Here is a 20,633-nt window from a genome sequence, read left to right as displayed (position 1 = left end):
CGAAGTGCTGTGTCCTGATTTAGGACACGGTTGGAAGGTTACCTCATAGAGTCAGGTCATGCTATGGACTAGTGCGCGACCTTGGATGCACTCTCTCCTGGCTACCTGTGCAGCTCCCTACAACAATGCATTGCTTGCTTACTTGCAGCTACTAGTGTCAATTGCTTTCAAATGTAAAGATAACAGTTTTAGAAAGTTTTTAGGTCGAGCATTCAAGACCTCTTGTACATATACTTTAGTATAGACTTATATACTTTAGTATGTTAATGTTAATGTTAGTGGTATTTGTAGAGCGCAACTGCTACCCGAAGATATCCTGGCGTTGTGTGAAAGCCTGCTGTGTGCTGGAGGAGTGGGAGAGTTTTAGAAAAGCCAAGTTTTTAATGCTTTCCTGAAGGCCATGAGATTGGACATTTTTCTCATGGATAACGGAAGAGAATTCCAGGATTTAGCCGCATTAACAACGAAGCTTCTGCCGCCCCAGTTGGCTTTTTTAACCCTAGGTACCCTCACTAGTTTAGCGTCCGAAGAGCGCAGTGCTCTGTTTGGTGTGAACCAGCAGAGACGTTGTTTTAGGAATTCAGGTCCGGTTCCCTGAAGAGCCTTAAAACCAGACAGAGAGACTTAAATAGGGTCTGTTTCCTGACTGGCAACCAGTGGAGCTTTTTTATTTTGGCTGTAATAGACTCGTACTTTGGTGTGTCAGTAAGCAGCCTGGCCACTGCGTTCTGCAAAATCTGTAGTTTATGCATTGATCCTTTATAGATTGTGAGATAATGGCTGTTGCAGTAGTTCAATCTGGACATTATAAGTGCAGTGACCACTGTTTGTTGTGCGTCTTTTGGAAGAAGCGGCCTCATTTTTTGCAAGGTTTCAGGATATATGATGTTGATGATATAACTGTGTTGACCTGGTCCCTGAAACTTAATTTATCATCTATCCAGACTCCAAGATTTTTCGCCTTCCTAATGGGAGTCGGTAGGGGACCCATGTCTTCAGGCCAGCATTTAGGAGTCCAGAAGGTGGGGTTGTTGCCAAACAACACCACCTCTGTTTTCCCAGAGTTAAGTTTCAGGCAGTTTTGGGCCATCCAACTCCCTACGGCTTGCATGCAGTCCCTCAACCTTGACGTTGTTTCCTGAACATCGTCTGGTAGTAAGGTCACCACAAGTTGGGTATCATCCGCGTAGGAAGTCAGGGTGAAGCCGAAGGACTCAATTAGGGGTGCTAGTGAAGATACGTAAACATTAAAAAGTGTTGGGCTCAAAGATGAACCATGCGGTACCCCACAGGGCAAGGAGAAGGATTCGGCTTCAAATTCACAGAAGGCCACTGTTTGCATTCTGTCAGCTAGAAATGATTTAATGAGCTTCCAAGCTTTACCCCTGACTCCTAGCTCATCCAATCGGTCCATCAGCAAGATATGATGGACCGTGTCGAATGCTGAGGAAAGGTCCAACATATTCAATATGGCCTTCCCCCTTTGGTCTAGGATGGTCCTGATCTCTTCTGTGGATTTCAGGAGCAACGTTTCTGTACTGTGGCCCGCTCTAAACCCGTACTGAGTTGGGTCAAGGGCCTGGTAATCCTGCAGAAATTTATTGAGTTTGGCATTCATATTTTTTTCAATTATTTTTGCCAGGAGTGGAAATCTGGATATTGGTCTAAAATTGTTAGGATCATTAGCATCCAGGTTGTGTTTCTTCAGAAGGGTTAGGATTGATGCATGTTTCCAGTCTTTGGGAAAGTATCCTTCTAGGTATATTGTATTAATAATGGGAGTCAGTGTCCGAGAGACTGTCTCTGCTACCCTTTTTACTACAGTAAATGGACAGGGATCATAAGGAGAGCCAGACTTCACTTTCTCCAGTAAATTATAGGTGTCTGACTCTGTTAAGGGGGCAAAGTTTTTTAGCTGTGGTGCCTCGAGAAATGATTTCATCTGGTCTTTAGCCAAATCGTGATCCATTTTGGGAGAGGAGACTGAGAAGGTTGAAAAAATACAATTAACTTTCTCGAAAAATAATTTAGCGATTTTATTACACAGCTCTTGGGTTGCTGAGATATTTTGTACACGGGGGTGTGCTAAGGAGTTTACTATTTTGAAAAGTTCCTTGGATGAGTTTTTGGCAGAGTTGATTTTATTTAAAAAAAAATGTTGTTTTGCGCTTTTCAGCAACTGTTTGTAGTGAGCCAATCTGGCTTTGTATTCCTTTTTGTCCTCATCTTTGTATCCCTTCCTCCAGTTTCTTTCCTGGAGTTTGCGGGCCAACTTTTGGTCCCACAATTCTTTGGAATACCAAGGGGAGGAAGGTTGTTGTCTAGTATTGCGAAGGCATTTTATAGGTGCCAGTTCATTCCCTGCCACTTCCAACCATCTAGTATATGATCTGGTTGCCTCATCCAGATTGCTAGGTGTTGGGGTAGTAGTAGAGGTTAGAAATGTGTTCAGTTCCTCTGCTTCTATTTTATTCCAAGCTCTATTATCTGAATATTTAGTTGATGATTTTTGAGCCGTACGATCTGTCAGAGTGATACTTATATACTTATATGTGTATGTACTTTGTGGGCTCTGGAGATCAGCTTCTGCTTAGGGATTTGTTTTTCTGTTCAACTGCCTCTATTTAACTGTCTTGATAGAAAACAACCAGTAGAGGTCAATAAAATACCAGAATTGCTTTCTGCGGAGGGACTTTCTTTTTCAAATTTTTCTGGCAATTGCCTCTCTTCAAATTTTTTGATAGAAACCGACCAGCAGAGGTCAGTAAAATACCAGAATTACTTTAGCATTCGCTAGATTCCAGTCCATAGAAATTATCTTTCACAAGCCCCCTTAGACAATATTATTTTTTTCAGACCTTGTATTTTCAGTGATATGACTGCTGAAGGACCTGATTTTATACTAAAAACAGATCTTTGGACTATACCATTTCCCGCTGAAAGGCAATATTTCTCTCCATGTGTTTCCATACCTGGGGTGACATGCAGTTTGGACAATCATGGTTGGAACAGAAATAGGTAAGCAAAGTAGCTGTTTTAAAAAGGTGTCTTCCTCCACTTGCAAGGCAGTACAATTGGCATAGCCCCAGAGACCGCCCCTATATGTGGCAGTGGATACCCCTCTAGCCTTGTAAATTTTAGCAATTTCCTTTATGAGCGGGCTACCAAATTTAGATGAAAATTTTAAATTCCTTTGTGTAATCCTGCTTATTTTAGCTTTGGTGTTTAAAATCTGTTAACTCCAGGATCCATTACCTGTAAATAAAACACCCAGATAACACAATGAATTTACTGAAACAATAAGGGTATTATAAATACAAAAGATTCTATATTGTTTGTTCTTGGGCCCACAAACCATTGTTAATATTTTGGATTTATTAATCACCATTTTCTTAGATGATATACAGTCCCGAAAAGCAGTCATTAATCTTTGTAAGCCAACCTGAGTCCTGGAAAAAAGAACAGCATTTTCAGAATATAGCAGTCCTAGAATAGGAGGCCAGGCAGCCCAGAGGGCATGAGCTTGCAGGGCCTTCAAATGAATTTCCATCCAATTAATAAATAGAGAGAATAGTAAATGGGCTAACACACAACTTTATCAAATGCCTCGCCCTACTTTAAATGCAGGCAAGCACTCACCCTGGGGTCCAAAGCAAACTTTTGTAGATAGATTCTCCTACAAACAAGAGAGAAACCCTATGATTGGCCATGGTGCACCTAAAGAAATCAATGTTGACCAAAGCAGATTATAGTAAACCAAATAAAAAGTGGTGCTTAAATGAGCAAAACAAAGATTTCATGATCCAGCTCTATTATATTTTCCGATAAGCAGCTCAAAATTTATACATTGTTCAATAGTTCCCACCTGCTTTCTGACACCATACTTTGCTGGGGATAGGATAGATTGTTCTTGAGCCCATTCCTCCAACCAAAATAATAAAACTCTACTCATTACTTTCACTGATGAGTTCAGGAGAGAAATAGGATGATAGTTTTTGGGATCTGCATTGTCACTCTTTTTATAAATGGGTACAACTATTGAAACTCCCCAAGAGGGTGGAATCTTGTCGACGGCAGCTGCATTAAACACTGTCATGAGGACAGGCCCCCTGAGTTCGGTAGCAGATTTAAAAACATCTACTGGGACCCCATCAGGTCCAGGTGCTCGTCTCCCGACGCTAGCCTGTAGAGCTAAAGTAACCTCTTTGTTAGTCATTTCCAATGGAAGAATCATTCCGCAAACTTCATTTTTGACATCATTAACACTCTGTCTAAAAATTTCAGAGAAGTGTGCCACCCAAGCGCCACAAGATACAGGGGAAAAAAGCTCTGCCATATTTTCATTTTTCAAATCGTGCATTCACTGTGTCTCAAAATAACTGGGTGTCCTTAGTTTCTGCCGCGTGAGCCAGTTTGTTCCATGCTGCAACCTGGAGTATTTTCTCCCTAGCAGCAAGAGCCTGTTTATATTGTTGATGAAGAGATTTAACAAACACAATGTCCTGCGGTGAATGATATGAATCCTGCTTTAATAGCCATGAGTTCTTGGTACAGGTTTGGTTAAACCATCCTCTGTTGATTTCCTGAATGTTATACAGGAGGCGCTTCAAATTAGTTTTAATAGAACTGATAATATGATTGAAATTATCCTCCAACACGGTTGAAGAAACCCCCATCTGTAGACAATAGTTTATTTCAGTAGACTTTGCTGTTATTATTTTATGTGACATCCTAATGGGATCAATGCCAGCCCTCTTAATAAGTACCCATCTCCCTTGCTTGCTCTGGCATTCCTATGCAGCAGGACCCTCTCCTCCCAGAATGGCTCTTTCACCAGGGGCTACTTATCACCTCATCAAAGCAGCCTGGCTAATCCACTTACCTCTGACTAATCAGAGCAGATCAATGAAAGACTGAATTTTGGCTTACAGACAAAAATGTGTTATAGCTTCATGTCTGTACGTTTTTAGATAAATTCAACAATAGCATATTGCTGGATTTATCAATACCATTCTACTAAGTCTTCGAAAGATATTTTCCGTGTTTCCTGACGGGAGTTAACTTCTTGGCTGTACATTTTGGGATACATTTAACAATAGCATATTGTTGGATTTATCAATATCATTCTACTAAGTCCTTGAATGATATTTTTTGGTGTTTCCTCGTGGCAGATATAAATTAATAACTTCTTGCCATATTAACCTATGTGGCTGGGAATCAGCTATGGGGAAAATGAACTAGGAAATTTCTCCAACACTAGGGCTTATAAAAAATCTTTTATAAGGACCCTGCCTAAATCTACACAACCCCCACCCCTGGAACACCTAGGGGAGACTTTAGTGGTTCTGAATATGCAAAAACATTGCAGATCCTCACTCCACAGTGCTCTTTGCACAAAAGTCAATTTTGGGAAACACTTTAGTACAATGTGGGAAGTGATATGTACAATTTCACTAAACCCAAAGCATATAAAACCTATTTTATAAGAGTCCTCCTTATAGGTACCTGACCCCCACCACTGAGACACCTAAGGAAGACCCTGGGGGTATGTAATATGCTAATATATTGTATTTTATTATTTGTTAGGTGGTCCCAACACTAAAGTCGAGTTTGGGCACCATTTACATTCTAAGACCAGTCCTGCAACATAGGGCTGCTCTTAAACTGACCTCAGGCCTCAGCAGTTCGCACACACATGCAAGTGCAGAAAGGTCTGCTGGTCTCTAAATTGCCATGCCCTATTATATACTACGGACTTAAGGGTAGTTTTAACCCGCTTTCCCTATTATGCAGTAGGGACTTATAGGGGAGGTCATGCCAATCATAGGGGTACCCTAACCCATAGTGTACCCTAGTGTATGTAGGTGTTTTCACTGCATTCTAAGTGGGTTTCTCAGCTTAGCACTGGCCCTGGACCTGGTTAGGCAGAACCTAGGAAAAGTCAGAGTCAGTTACCACCAGTCAAATGGTGGTGCCTAAGGAACAGAAAGACTTTACAGCAAAGGTATTTGTGCCAATTAGGAATTGGTCTATTTTTATATGTTCTCGGGGTAAAACACATACTCTGGACCCATACAGAAGTGCATAAGTATGCATAATCTAAAAACCAGTAGCAAAATTCAGAAAATAATTGGGGCTTACATGCAAAAAGGGGCATTTTGTCACACATTTCCTTTGCATTCTTGTGTTTACCCTGCCTAGGAAGCATGTTTTGATTGCATGAGTTATATCATTCCACCGCAGATATAAGGACCTTGCATTGGAGTGTATAAGGGACTATTTTCTCTCCCTCGCTCTCTCGCCTTGCTTTCAAATGTCCCCACTCCCTCACTCTTCTGCCCAGTTTATTTAAATATCTGTCTCACTCCCATCATACTCTGCCCCATTCTCTCTCTCTCTCTCGCTCTCTCTCTCTCTCTCTCTATATATATATATTTTTTCTCTCCCTCCCTTTCTCTCTCTTCTCTCCCTGCTGACTTTCCCATTTCTGGTCTCACACCTTCTTTATTTAAATAGTACACCACTAGCACTCACTTGCTCCCCTTAGCACTTTTCCTGCTGTCCTCTCTTGTATCAATAGTGGTATCTGTAAATGGTTTCTAAATTATTCCAAGAAGAAATATATGCCCGCCATCTTGGAATGTTTTTTCTTAAAATAAAGTAAAAATAATTTTTAGATGGCATTTGAGCTTTTGAAAGGTGAGTTCACGCACGATGACCATCTTGGGATGCTCCTTCCCTTCCATCCTAAGATGGCTGCCTTCTTTCAATGGTTTTTGTCATCAGCAATGACAAAACCAAAAATACATCTGTAAAGCCACTAGCTTAAACTGCAATCAACAATACATTTACCCAAAGAACATAAGGTCAAATACAAACACATTCAGTTAGTTGCTGTCAAATATATCCTAATTTATTGGTCACTTTTTATTTTAACAATATATTTTGAACAGTCACATACAGTACACAGTCTATTCACCATTTAAATAGAGCTGATATTGAGGTAGCAAAACATAATTTTCCCAATCCCAATTTATGACTTTTTCTTTATTTTGGAATTGATGAACCACTAAATAGGTCAGAGGATCTTTGACCTCAAATGTCATTTGCCATTATACCTGAGGTGTGCAGTCAAAAATACTTTTGTTATGCTGTCGGTCGTGGTTTGTGCCAGTGAATTGGCCATTTAGATTAACTAGTTTTTGCAGCAGGGTTTGAATTATCCTAATAAATAGATTAGATGATTTCCTTCTAGTCAGTTATATAATACATGATTTAAAATTCCTCCATTTGTATATAAAATAAATACAATATAAAATTATTTCATTAACCAGATTCAAATACTATTTAACATTTAAACCTCGAGCACTTATGCTCTTGTGTATGACAGCATAGTCACCATTTAAATGTGTGTCCTCTCTTAAATAAATGCGAGTGCGTTCCAACACCCATAATAAATTAAAATGGTCCCTAATCCCCCTTTTGTACTCAGGAATTCTGTATGGTACCTAAAGATAACACGTTTCACTAGTATTTGTAAACAGTTTTAGAAGATGAGATCCCCCAAAAATTATATATATATTTTTTGCAGTTTTGTATCGAAAGAACTTTAACCAAGGGCAAACCAGTGCGTTCTATGAGCATCAGCTTACATTACAAAAGGTCAGATTTTTTTTAGACCCAGTGAGATAGAGATTTGCCCGGAATCACAGAATGTTGTGATGCTGAGACTCCAACCGGATTCCTTATAGATCATCTTTAAATATCGGTACTAAGATTTTACGCCGTGATTGCGTCACAAAAGTGATCTTTCTTTTCTGAGTTACTTTCCAGCGCATAGTGCTGCTTTGCATTACTTAGTGCCAAGGGGGCGTACCATGGGTGTAGCATGGGCATTCCCAAGCAACCACCCAAGTTTCTCTGTGCTAAACCCAATTTACTAAATAAAGTAAACAGGGTTAAGTATCAGAAAACTGCGCCCTTTTGAAGTCGGTGCAAGTATGGGAAATGCTTTTATTTCTCCTTCCTTTTCCGAGTTTGTAGGCGCGCTGTGCTGTAAAGCATGCATACAAATAAGGGGAAATGGTTTAAGCCGCACTATGCATAGGGTACCCTTCCAGTACAAAACCTATGCTAGGGTCATGAAGACACCCTTGCATCATGGCGCAAAGGTGCCTCCGCGGCACACGGCAGATGATTTCAGCGCCAGCGCTAGGAAAGGGGGAAGAGAGTGCAATACTTCAGTAAATTTGGGGCTCTCCTCCTCTCCCCTTTTCAGCAACGCAGCGCAGCATTTGTGCCTGTTGCTCTGCGCTTCGTGAAAAAGTAGTGAATCTGCCCGAGTCTTTAATATTGTGCTAATATAATATCGTAGTAAAAATATGGGTGACCAATATATCAATAAGGTAAGTACATGTTTCACTAAGGTTAACTCCACTTATATGGATCTTGACGTACGTAGATGTGGAGTTGTGAATGGTAAATCAATATTTGATCATCAATATTTGTGCTCCCATATTGGTATTAAAACCTTAAAACGTTGATGGGTTCAAAACAAGGGTTGTGCACATTTTTTTTCATCACACAAGTGAGGTTGTGCAAAGTTCCCAATAATTGAAGTCGCCAAAATGTTTGCTTGCCCTTCTACTTCACCTAACGTGATTCTCCCTGCACCTGCCGTGGCATGCTATTTTCCTGCCAAAGTTAATATTGCCTTGAAACTCAATGTGCCATTTTCTCGTGAGCTTATTGTGAAACTGGATGTGCTACGTTGTTCTTGATACTTCGAAACTGGATGGGTGTCTCAGAGAACATAATTAAATAAATACACTTGCAAACAGAAAGGATGTTTTATGCTGGCGCCAAAATACTTTTTTTTCAGGTGTAGGAAGGATTTTCTGCAGAAAGTGACGAACATATTTTCAAAACGTTATAAAAGTGCTGATTTCACACGAGTACAACTAGAGGCACTGAGGCAAGGCAAGGGATGGGGATAGTTGGACTGCTGGCCCAAATATCTCCGAAATTGAGGACTATTGTGTGAGAGATCTGGAAACGCTCGCGACTCTTTAGTAGGGTGATCTGACGGTCCAATGAGGCTAGACTGGGGTTAATCAGGCCACGAAAGTATTCTGGACCTAAGCCTAGCTTGCTTTTTAATAACAAGAATCAAGGGGCATATTATCAAGCCAGGCGGTAACATTATCGTCGCTTTAGCGGCAGAAAACTGCCGCTAAAACTGCGATAATGGGCTTGATAATATGCTCTATGGAATTCCAATTGAAGCTCAGGTTAGACGTCCTTCACATCTAACATGTGTTCCCACAAAGTCACATACATTGAAGCAAAGTCTTTATAAAGTATTTACATTTCATTAGTAGTTGGCCTGACTGCATGGGAACTCTTCCCAGCCCAAAGAAGGAGATTAAGAGCCTGGGGGTGTGGCTGGAGCAAGACCTGACGTTTAGAACACACGCCAAAAAGACCGCTGGTGTTTGTTTTGGTATGCTCCAGTCAGCCCGCAAGATTCTGTCACTCCTCCTTGAGACCTCTCGTAAGTTGCTTATACAGGGGCTCATCATTTCTAGGCTGGATTACAGCAATGCACTCTTCTTGGGTGCTCCGGAGTCCACATTCAAGAAGTTGCAGCAGGTGCAAAATGCAGCGGCCAGACTGCTAACCAATGTCCCCAGAAGGCAGTCTGCTAAACCAGCATTGATGGCACTGCATTGGCTCCCGATGCGGGAAAGAGTAACCTTTAAAGCACTCTGCATGGCACAGAAGAGTCTGCAGGGGAAGGGCCCAGCGATCCTGAGGAACATGATCCAACCTTATAAAGCAGCAAGGGCTCTTCGCTCTGATCATAAATTTCTTCTCCAGTCTTTGAGAGTAAGGCGAGCCCGTACCGGAGGGAGAAGGTTCTCAATGAATACGGCCTCCGCTTGGAACTCCCTTCCACTCAGATTGCGGGCAGAAACCAACACTCTGCGTTTCCGCAAACTATTAAAATCTCATCTGTTCCCGGTCTGAGATGTCATGCGCTGGGTGCTGCTCCGATCTATTGATAGCGCTGGGATGCCCAAGGGTAACCGTGCGCGGTATAAAACTCCAAATAATAATAATAATAATAATAATAATAATTATAAAATATTTTTTATGCTGGAAAGGCGCCTTGAAGTAGTGCAATAGCACTAGGACTGCTTTGTGCTACAATGTGTCAAGGGAGCATTCCTTAGGTAGTACTTGAATGTCCCCACTCTACCACCATGAATTTTAAGGCAAACCCAGGCCTACAAATATTGTCATACCTGTCTAAAACAACTGAATAAAAAACTCTGTGACACAGCTGTTAAGTAGTAGAACTCTATTCATTGCTCTTAACATTTCATACATTGCATGTGTGCCTCACTGTATAGCACACGTCCAGTGTGTGAGATGCATTAAAGTTTGCCTAATCATATGATTTGTAACAAAATGTTAACCTTCCTGACAAACTCCGAGATATCAACACTTTGTAATGATGTGTGCGTGCCACTAGGCAGTTTGTGTTTGCACCATCACGAGGCAGGAGAGTAGCAGCACGCCATATTTTGAAAATATGGCTATGCGCTGCTCTCTCGCCAGCACAACCGCGAGAGCGTGCAGCGTAATGGCCAGAGCTGCCAACTTTAGCCTTGGAGACCCATGATCGAGTCTCGACGTCACCTCAACATTCTGCGATTCTGGGCAAATCACTTAATCTCCCAGCACCTAGGAAAGCGCCCAGAGACCTTCACGTGTGTTTAGCCAGGCTATGCAAATCCGAGTATTATTATTATTTACAGCACAGTGTTACAACTTTTGTTGCTGCACTACATTGCACATTGTTTAATAAATCTACCCCTCAGAGTTAAAGTATGCTTTAAAGAGGAAGGAAAGGCAAATGACAATCTCTTCTGCGTCGGTGCAGCACAAAGAATGGGACCATGATACAGACTCTATTTCTTAAGTAATGGAAACGTAGCCTAATTGTTTAAAACAAAAATTTAAAAACTGTAAAAAAAAAAAAGTCAACTTTAAAAGTACTTCTTAAGAAAGATATAGGCAAAACGTATCCAAGAATTTCTGAAACTCACAGCATGCGGTGTTAAGGTGGTGCAGTTGGATAGTCAGCATACCATGGCACCGTATGAAAATTGCACATAATTGCAGACTCTTAGTAACTGAGCTGATGCTCCTACTATCAAGTAGCTCCTGAACCCATCCTGCTACAGGTAAAAGTACTAAATTTTGTTCTGAAAACAAAGTTAGAGAATGTTTAAAAAACATTATTTAAAATAGTGTTACCATTCCCAGAGAATGGGCCTCTTGAACTAAATATGCAGGCCTGCTACATAACTGAGCTGAGGTTACCAGGCATGCCTGAGAACTGAATGCCCTCTCCAGTCAGTAGCTGCGCACAATCAACGTCTGCTTAAGGTTTTTTTTCCCAAAAGAGGTGAAAGGTCAGCAGGGATCCCAATCCATTCAGGAAGGAATGCTGCATCATAGTGGAAAAGTTTGAGGAATGGCGAATCAGGCAACGTGTAGTTGTCAAGGTAGATCACCTCTCCGCCCACTAGGTAGCCTGCCCAGATTCCAAAGGTGCCGATGGTCATGATGGTGTGGTTGCAGTGGGCGAGGAGGGCAAAGTCCATCCCCGGCGATGACTCATTGCTATCACCAGAAAAGTAGACATCGCCTCTGGAGTTGTTAATATTTTCCTTGCACCACTGCATACCGTTGCTTGTCACCACAAACACAGGCTCCTCGTATTTGTCTCGGAAATATTTCATAGCCTTTTCTAAGTAGCCTTTATCAGCTACTACCCCTTTCCAGATGTTGGGCATTGTATTAACATAGTCCCCTCTTCGAACATGAACCCCGATGTAAGTTACATTCTTCCGAGAGCCCTTTAATGACTCCAAGTACAGATTGGCCTCCTCCTTGATAAAGTCATGGAATGTGAACTCTTTGAGGATCTCATCTCGAATGTGATGGTAGAAGGTCCAAGAGCAGGGATAGCCAGCCAACCTCACATACTTTCCACCGATGTGCTTGTACTCCTCAGACATCCAGTCATGCAGCCAATAATTGTTCCACCTTATTTTGCTGACCACACTTTTGTGCAGCTGTGGCAGACGTATCTTGAAAATTGGAGCTAGCCAGTTGAACATCTCTGGCAATATGTAAGCTGGATGCCCGTTGAGTTTGGCCAAAGCATATAGCACTGCATACTCACCCATTTGATTTCCTAGACGACCAATGGAATTTACAGTCCATGCCCCATCAGCGAGGAGATGCGACTCATTCCGTAAAGTCCTAGGTTTCTCGTGGAAGTCGGTAATACGGTGGAATGAGTATGCAGCTGTCCATTTACTCGGGTTATGGTAGTAAAAAGACACAAAGACAATCCCAAGAAAAGCAGCAAAAGCCACAATGAGAAAGAAGGTCTTCCTCATGGTGTTTCCGGGCACTTGTTGATTCGAATTGATCTTCATTGGCCTAGACAAAAAGAAATAATTGATAATGAGTTGTCTTCATTCAAGAAATACAATTCCAAAATTGCAATTGCAACTGTTACTCTCGCCTATACTGTACTGGGCCTCTTGTATGTTGCCCAATGCAAAGATAGCGATGTGTGCCCTTCTAACAGGCCCTTAGTCTGTGTGTATGTATGTCTGAGAGCTTGGAGAATGTCTGTGGGCCCATGTACTAATGAATGTGTCCAGACTTAGAAGCTCCATCTTACTGACTCGCAAAACAGCATTTGTGACCCTTTCTGATTCTTAATCTTCCAAACAGGAAATATTTTTTCTAATCAGTTCATTTAATGAATAAGGGCTGCTTTTTTTTTAATAAAAGTTTTCCAGTTTGGCAAAACAAATGTAGGAATGTAAGTCTGCTGTCCTTTGCAGGCCTCCATCCCTGCATTTCAGGCAATATGCATTAGACAGGTCATCTAGCAAACTCCTGTAAATGGATTTTTTTAGAATGTGACCAAATAGTAATTAGGTTGCATCACAAATTTCATTATTGTTGGGGAGCCCACTAGTGTAAAATGAGACATCTTTAGTTTGTAAATGGGAGTAGTACATATGGCCCTTAATCCTCAAAATTCTTGGACTGGGTGAAACTGCTGCTCTGTTGGTTATATCTGCCTGGGGGCTGCTTCCTCTGAAAAAACACTACAAGTGTTCCAAGTACGCGTGAATTGTGATACAAAACATATGAACGTAATGGGCTTATTCAATTGTAATATACATAACGTAATCTATACAATAAAATATCCCTGTAAATGCTGTATGGAATGGGCTGTGTGATGGGAGGACCTTACCTTATCTTCGATAAGATCTTTAACATCTCTTCTATTAGCAACAGCAAGTTGCATACTCCCAGTAATCTTTATGTTAACTCTTTTTACCAAGCTTTTAGGCTGGGAAGAATATAAGGGAGTGCATTTGTGTACATTATCATTTTTCGGTAAAACCACTGTCATCATATGGGAAACGCATTGTACCCATCTCCCTTATATGAAAAGATAGGAAAACTTCTAGAGTATTCTTTTATGAACCCCAATACCTCTTCAGTATGGTGCATTTCGACTCAACCCAGATTGAGTAAATATCCACCAGAGTGATAATGTACCGCCTTTCACTACCTAACCCAACGGTATAAGAAACAATAGCTTCCTGCAGACAACAAGGGTTTAATCTGATCTACAGCATTAAGACCAAGCTTTAGCTAACCTTGAAATCATCTCATCTTTTTACAGCACCAGTGCACCAATCTGTCCACCTGCACGGTGGTACTCTTAACCATGGGCCAGATGTACAACCCTTTTTTGCGGCTGCAAACTGGAGATCCTCCTGTTTGCGGCCGCAAAAAAGGGTAATAGAATATACAAATGCTATTTTGTGAGTCACTGACTCGCTAAATAGCATTTGCGATTCCCGCTATTAGGAAGGAGCGTCCCTTCCTAATTGCGAGTCAACATGCTACGTACTGATGTTTTGCGGCCGCAAAACCCTCGCAGATTACCACCTACTTCAAGTAGGTGGTAAACCACTCACAAAGGGGTTGTGGTCCCAAGGGGACCTCTTCCCCTTTGTAAGTATGTGGGAAAATATTTTTTAAGAGCAGACAGTGATCCCAGAGACCACTGCCTGTCCTTAAAATAATGAAAGTGAAAAGTTGCATTTTTCTTTTTTAGATGCATCCCGTTTTTTTAAGGAAAACGGGCTGCATTAAAAAAAACAAAAAAACTGCTTTATTAAAAAAGCAGTCACAGACATGGTGGTCTGCTGACCCCAGCAGGCCACCATCCCTGTGAATGCTAGCCATTCCTAAAGGGGTTGCAAATTGCGCCTGCCTCATCAATATTAATGAGGCATACAGTTTTCGACCCCAATAGGAATCGCGAACAGTGTCTGAGACACTGTTGTGCATTCCAATTAGCGAGTCGCAGATTGCGAGTCGCAAATGAGATGCAATTTGCGACTCGCTAATTTGCAGGTCGTACATCTGACTCCATATGTTCTTTGTTGGCCGTTTCCACTATTTGTGATCTAACAATCAACACTCCGGCCCGGATTTACAAGGACTTTGCATCAGGTTTGTGATGCAAAGTCTACTAGTGGCATTGACGCAAATCATGGTTTGCGTTGGGTTACCTTGCGTTACTTTGTATTAAAGTGGCATTCCATGTGTGATGCATGGGTGTTCCCTTTCAATCAAACCACCCAGGGGTTTTGATGCAAATACCTATCTACAAAGAATTGGAGACAGGGATTTGCACCAAAATCCTGTGCTTTCTGAGGTAGGCATAACAGGAGATTTGTGTTTTTTTTCTCCTAATTTTTATTTTTTTACATGTAGCTGTGTTCTACAACACAAGTATAGAGAGGAAAATGCCTCAAAGCATAGTGTTTGTGTAGGAAGGAACGCCTTCTGGCACAAAACCTATTCTGACCACAACAAAGGGAGCCCTTGCACTATGACACAAGTGCGTCAGCAAAGGTATAGAGCAGAACTGCACCATTTCTCAGTAAATCTAACGCAGGTCTGCTCTCCCCCATTCATGTAATTCAGAATAGCAACTTCTCTTGCTGCACTGCAGGCATGAGCTCTTTGTAAATTTGCCCCCCATTAACAATTCACCCATGGGCTTCCAAAACACTTGCAAATTCATGGCCAAATAGATTCCCTGGGCCATTTTTTTAGAATTAAATTACTAACCTGCTCTAATTTACCATCAGTTTCCAATCCCTTAACCCAATTATTTCTTAGACCACCTCTCCAATATGTCCAATTGCATCACCAATTGATACTACAACACACTGATCTAGACAACTGTACGTTTCATTAGCTCTTAAACTACTGGGTAGGCTTGAAAGGTAATCTGCCCTACAGTTCCCCTTACCATAAACGCATTCAGTATCAAAATTAAACTGAAAGAATTGGGTAAAATCCTGGCTGATCTTGAATAGGCTTTCTGAGTGTCATTAACAGAAAGCAGGAAGATTAGTGGTCTACCTGCCTTCAGATTGAAACATCTACCCTAGAGAAAGATTGCAATATGTTCAGCCATTCACACCCATCCCACAGCTTCTCTTTTGATGGTGGAGTGTCTCTTTTTGGTACCTGTTAAAGATCTTGAGACAGTAACACATATTATCACTTCCCTACTCTGACGTCTGAGTAAGAATTGCCCCACTTTCCACTGGCATCACACGTGACAGTGCATTTTTTTATTATTAGTTAATGATGGTTAAGCCAGGGTATTAATTAGTTTATCCTTCTTTAAGACAAAATTCTTGGTCATCTTTTGAGACAACCTAATTTTGCCATTTTTTCCTTGGTGTCCTCATGGGAGGAAATAATTGTAGAAAATACTCTGCAGAAAATGAGTAAAACCCAACTAGCTACAAAGATAGCTGTGAGGAGGCATTTGTATCTCCATGATGTTCTTAAATGGATTTTCCGGTGGTTTAGTGCCTTTACTAGAAATGCTACATTCCAAGTATTCAAACTCTCAATAGTGTAAAATCATACCTCTTCTTTGTAAAATATCTTAAACTGTGACTAGAATTCCGTTATGCTCTGTAGGAATACCAGAATATCATCTTGGAATGCCACAACTCCATCCATTTTTACAAACATGTTATTCATAATTCTCTTGAAAAAAGAGACTGGAGAGCAAGGGAGTAGCCAGAAAATGAAAATACCCCCCTCCCACACTTTCACCCATACCTCGAATTCCATTGGCTAACCGAAGCAAGAAAGCCCTATCCACTCTAAATGATTTCCCTTCAATCCACCTTCCATGCATCTATCTCAACATCCTTTCATGCTTACATCCATCTCTTCATGCTTCCATCCATCCTTCCTTAACCATTCTGTCTATACGCCCTTTCATCATTACTCTTTTATCCATCCTTCTATCCTTCTACCTGCAATTTCAGCCATTCATCCATCTGTTCCCATTCTTACATCCCTTCTTTTTCATTGATACACCCTTTTACTCCCCTTTCACCAATTTACCCATTCATCCAGGCTTCCATCTATCCACACATTTATCAAGACTTTAATCATTCCAGCCACTCTTTCTTCCACCCACCCATTCAATGCTGTTTTACATTTCACCCATAAATCCTTTCACCCTGGCATTAATCTTTTCATGCTTTTGGACCCTCCTTCTTGTCACAATTTATTCTTTTCATATGTTCTTAATTTCACTCTTCCTTCCATCCCATCTTTTTCTCACACACACTCACAGTAGCCAGTGTATTGTGGGCCATTGTTTAAGGAAGAAAGTGGACCCAGATGCTTCTTGAATGATAAAATACAGCTCTAAACAGGGTTCAGTGGGCCCCTCAGGCCTCTTAGCCCTAGTGCCATTGCACCTGCTGCACCAATTGAAGCTACATCCCTGCACACTATTTTCACCTTTTGGGCGTTTTACTGTGACTTGCTCCACATCCGTTTTGATTTTACCTTTCGTTCTTTCTTTGTTTTTGTTTACTATTTGTCTGCAGAGTTGCAGACAGAACAGGCTATTAAATAAGTATGTGTCAACATCACACCTTCTTAAACTGTGACAGGTGGGAGTTGATGACGCCACTGCTGCTGAGCCTAAATCAAAAGTCAGGCACAAATAGCAAAATGCCCCATCTGGAATTATAAAAATTGTAAGGTGCTTACAGTTACCAGTCAATCGAATCTAATGGTATGTGACACATAATTTTAGGATGTGGAAGTATCTGGCCTTGCATAATTATAGACCTGTCAGCCTGAGGGAGATTTTGCCCCAAACCTTTTGCCTACACACCTCCATTTTGTTTACTGAAATTAGTTTTGGTTGGCCTTAGGGGTCTGTGCACTTTACCAGTGCTAACCAGTGCACAAGTGCTTGTGCTCACTCCCCTAAACATGGTTAAATTGGTTTACATCTGATTGGCATATTTAATTTACTTGTACGTCCCTTGTAGAGTGTCACCCCTTTAAGTAGCACCGTAGAGCATGTTCCAGGTCTGTCATTGCAGCCTGCATGCAATTCTAAACTGCCAATTTCACTTGGCAATATAACTCCCCATGTCAATCTTTAAACTCCCCTTTTATTGCATATTAGTCACCCTAAGGTGGGCCATAGGTAGCCCGGAGGGTAGGGTGCATTGTGGTCAAAAGGTGGGAAATGTACTTTTTAGTCTTACATGTCCTGGTGGTGAAAAACTCTTAAAATCAACTTGTGTTGGCAGGGTGCCTTGCTCACTTTGCCACTGGATTCAAGCTAGCCTGTCTGATGAGGATGCTTGTTTCCGGTCCAGGGAAGACATGGCTTGGCACTTTGGGCTGTACTGTTCCCATGAGGCACAAGGTCAAGACTGATTTGCATATAGCTGTGTCTGAACTGGTGTAAATAAATGTAAATTTGATACTTGTATAGCGCACTACTCACCTGCAAGGGTCTCAAGGCGCTTGTACGAATACCGCTGTGGAACCCATCCTGGCTTTCCCTGTGAGGCGTCCACTCCTGGGCACCCCCAAGGTGGAGGCCAGGCATCCTTAGCGTTGTGGGGGCCGTTGTGGAGATTAAGCAAGCTATTGCCCAGAGTTGCACTCCATGATTGGAATAGGCAGCGAGGCGAGAATTATCAGGTCCGTGGAATTTTTGAGCCCAAGACCCGCCAAGGCGGGGAATTGAACCCTGGTCCCGGGCTAGACCTCTGCATCAGGGTCTGCCGCTCTAATCATTGAGCCACACTTCTCCACTGGTGTGGAGAAGTGAGCTAAAGAACAATGATGGATTCAACCCAGACCTTTGACTGGGTGTGTGTCCCTTGCTCACTTTTTAAACCCAGTGAGTTCTGAACCCCTAAGTGGTGTCCCACCTGTCACGTATTGGGGTGCAAAAGGTGCCCAGGTAGGCAAAATCCAAAACTTGGCACTTTGAAACCTTTTGGCTAAACACTGCTCTCAGAATCGAGGAGGGACTAGGACCAACCTGCTAATCTATCCAACCAAGTTGCATCGCCGGTCGGCCTGACTTTTCAGCTGCTTCTGCTATATTCAGTGCTCCTTTTGCAAAGGGGTATCGAACCTCCTGGGAATGTCTTTAGCTACTGCCCCCTGCCTCATTCCGCTGCTATTTACGATTTCTAAAAAAGTGACTTAATCTGAATGTTAAAATCATCACCCCGGCTTCATCCAGAGCCATCCCCCCCGATGATGGTGCTCCCTCCTCGGGCACCGCCTGCAGCTTTGCTCCATTGAACATTTACCTTCTCAGAACTTTTCTTCAAAATTTCTTCTTCATCCAAAGGTAAGCACTGACTGAGCCCAATCCACTTCTTGGATACCACCCGCGTTCCATTGTGGTCTATGATATTTCTCAACTTTGACAGGGTCTCGCATGACTAGAAGTGCAGTTGGAGCTTTGATCTTTTAGGCGCTAGTTTTTACTGAAAACTTAAAAAATTCATAACTCGGTCCTACTGATTGGCTGTTTATCATTTTGGTATCAAATAATTTATTAACATTTACTCTATATTTCTAAATTGGTGTGGATTTTTTCTTGCATTGTGTTTTCACTTCATTACTATTATTAGTGCTGCAAAAATCCACATTGCCTTAAACCTGACTGCTTGTCTGCCAAGCTACCCAGGGTTAAATACAGGTTAATTTGGTGACTGTTTGTGATTCACCCTGCTAGGGATTGTGGCTGCTGCTTGACCAGGGCTCACATCCTAGTCAACTAGGCCTGGGGGGAGTACAGGGAGTTTGCGGGGTGCTGCTACATGGAACTCCGTGAAGTGTCCAAACAACTCTGCGAGTTCCGCAAGCGGTGGAGTGTGTTGGGTTGCGCTGTTGGTGTTGTTTTTATGGCGCTGGATGTTTGTCCCGCGCTGGAAAATCAGTGCAAATGGCACTATGCATAGCGCATGAGGGTGCAGTTTCTATCTGCTGCTCAAGCAGATTTTCTACTCGAGCGGAAGCTTCTCCAACTTAAATGAAGGTTTCTCAAAGGGAGTGATAGCGGTTATCCACAATCGCCTGTGTTGAGAAATCTCACTGGGAGGTGGTCTGGAGTAAGATTTTCGTTGCTAGCGCTCACCAACTTAATGTTTTTCAGAACTCCGCATGCAAAATGGAGTGGGAAAAACTCTGCAAACTCTGTGAGCCGAGGGGAATTTTATGCCCAGGCCCACAGTCAAACAACAACACAATTTCTCACACACAACAACATGTGAATTATTGGAAAGGAATGTCAGGCAGTTATAATCTGTTTACTTACAATGGGAAGAGACAATGTGATTTTTTTGTTTACAAGAAATAAAGGTGTGTGGGATCCACTATGACCTTTCTGAAGGCTCTCTAACTCTGTGACTGCGCATGTGTTTTTAGGTCTCGGCTAGACAGCGCATGCATTGTCTTGAAGAGACGTGTTGTTGTCAATCGGTGGGCTTCAGCCTGGAATAGGCTTGCCATTTGTTTGCTCCATTGTTGCTCTCATATTCATTGTCCCCATTTGCCCATGGCATGCATGTGTTATGCCTCTTCTTTTGTTTAACCCTCCCCCAGAGCCCTGACCAAGTACTTTTGTCCTTTCAATGCTTCTCTTGTAGGAACTACCTTTTTCTTTATGATCAAACAGTCCTTGCAAGTGCACATTTCTTCTACTGCTTGTCTTGTGAGAGGTTCTTTTTTCTTTAGGTTAATAAGTCCATTGAAGTCGCTCACATCAGGTTTATAGTTTTATTCAACACTGGCCTTTTATTTCATTAGACCCATGTATGTGTTTGTTTTTTTACAACTAAATGCAGCATCTGCCTTCATGTTTGTGCTCTTACTCTTTCAGTTTTTGTTATTTGTAGGTTAGCTTCCTGAGGAAGTGATGAGCCCACAATCACAGGATGCTGTTGTGATGCCGGAAGTAGTCAACCAGAAGGTATTGGGAGCTTTACATGAGCACCACTTACATTACAAAAGGTCACATTCATTTTTTGGGCACCGGAAAATTAAGTACTTTGCACAAAATCACAGGCGGTTGAATCAGTGCTGGAGCAAAGTCAGCAACTTTTGAGGAAATACCACAACTCCCTCATGCAGCCTCTGAG

At 41.9% G+C, this 20,633-nt stretch overlaps 1 protein-coding gene across 2 annotated transcripts in view; it reads right to left on the bottom strand.

Moving 5' to 3' along the window:
• Positions 1–6,963: 6,963 nt before the first annotated feature.
• The window catches only part of LOC146809543 (galactoside alpha-(1,2)-fucosyltransferase 2-like), a 169,142-nt gene continuing 155,472 nt past the window's right edge, over positions 6,964–20,633 (bottom strand). For both annotated transcript variants that reach the window (XM_085614350.1, XM_085614351.1), the window contains one exon: positions 6,964–12,522. In XM_085614350.1, the coding sequence (XP_085470476.1) occupies positions 11,442–12,518 (1,077 nt within the window). In that variant the 5' untranslated portion in view covers positions 12,519–12,522 and the 3' untranslated portion in view covers positions 6,964–11,441. The remainder of the gene's footprint in view (positions 12,523–20,633) is intronic.

This window comes from Triturus cristatus, chromosome 7 (assembly GCF_964204655.1).
Source record: "Triturus cristatus chromosome 7, aTriCri1.1, whole genome shotgun sequence".
NCBI classification, from domain to species: Eukaryota; Metazoa; Chordata; class Amphibia; order Caudata; family Salamandridae; genus Triturus; species Triturus cristatus.
This window is presented reverse-complemented; position numbering and strand designations above follow the sequence as displayed.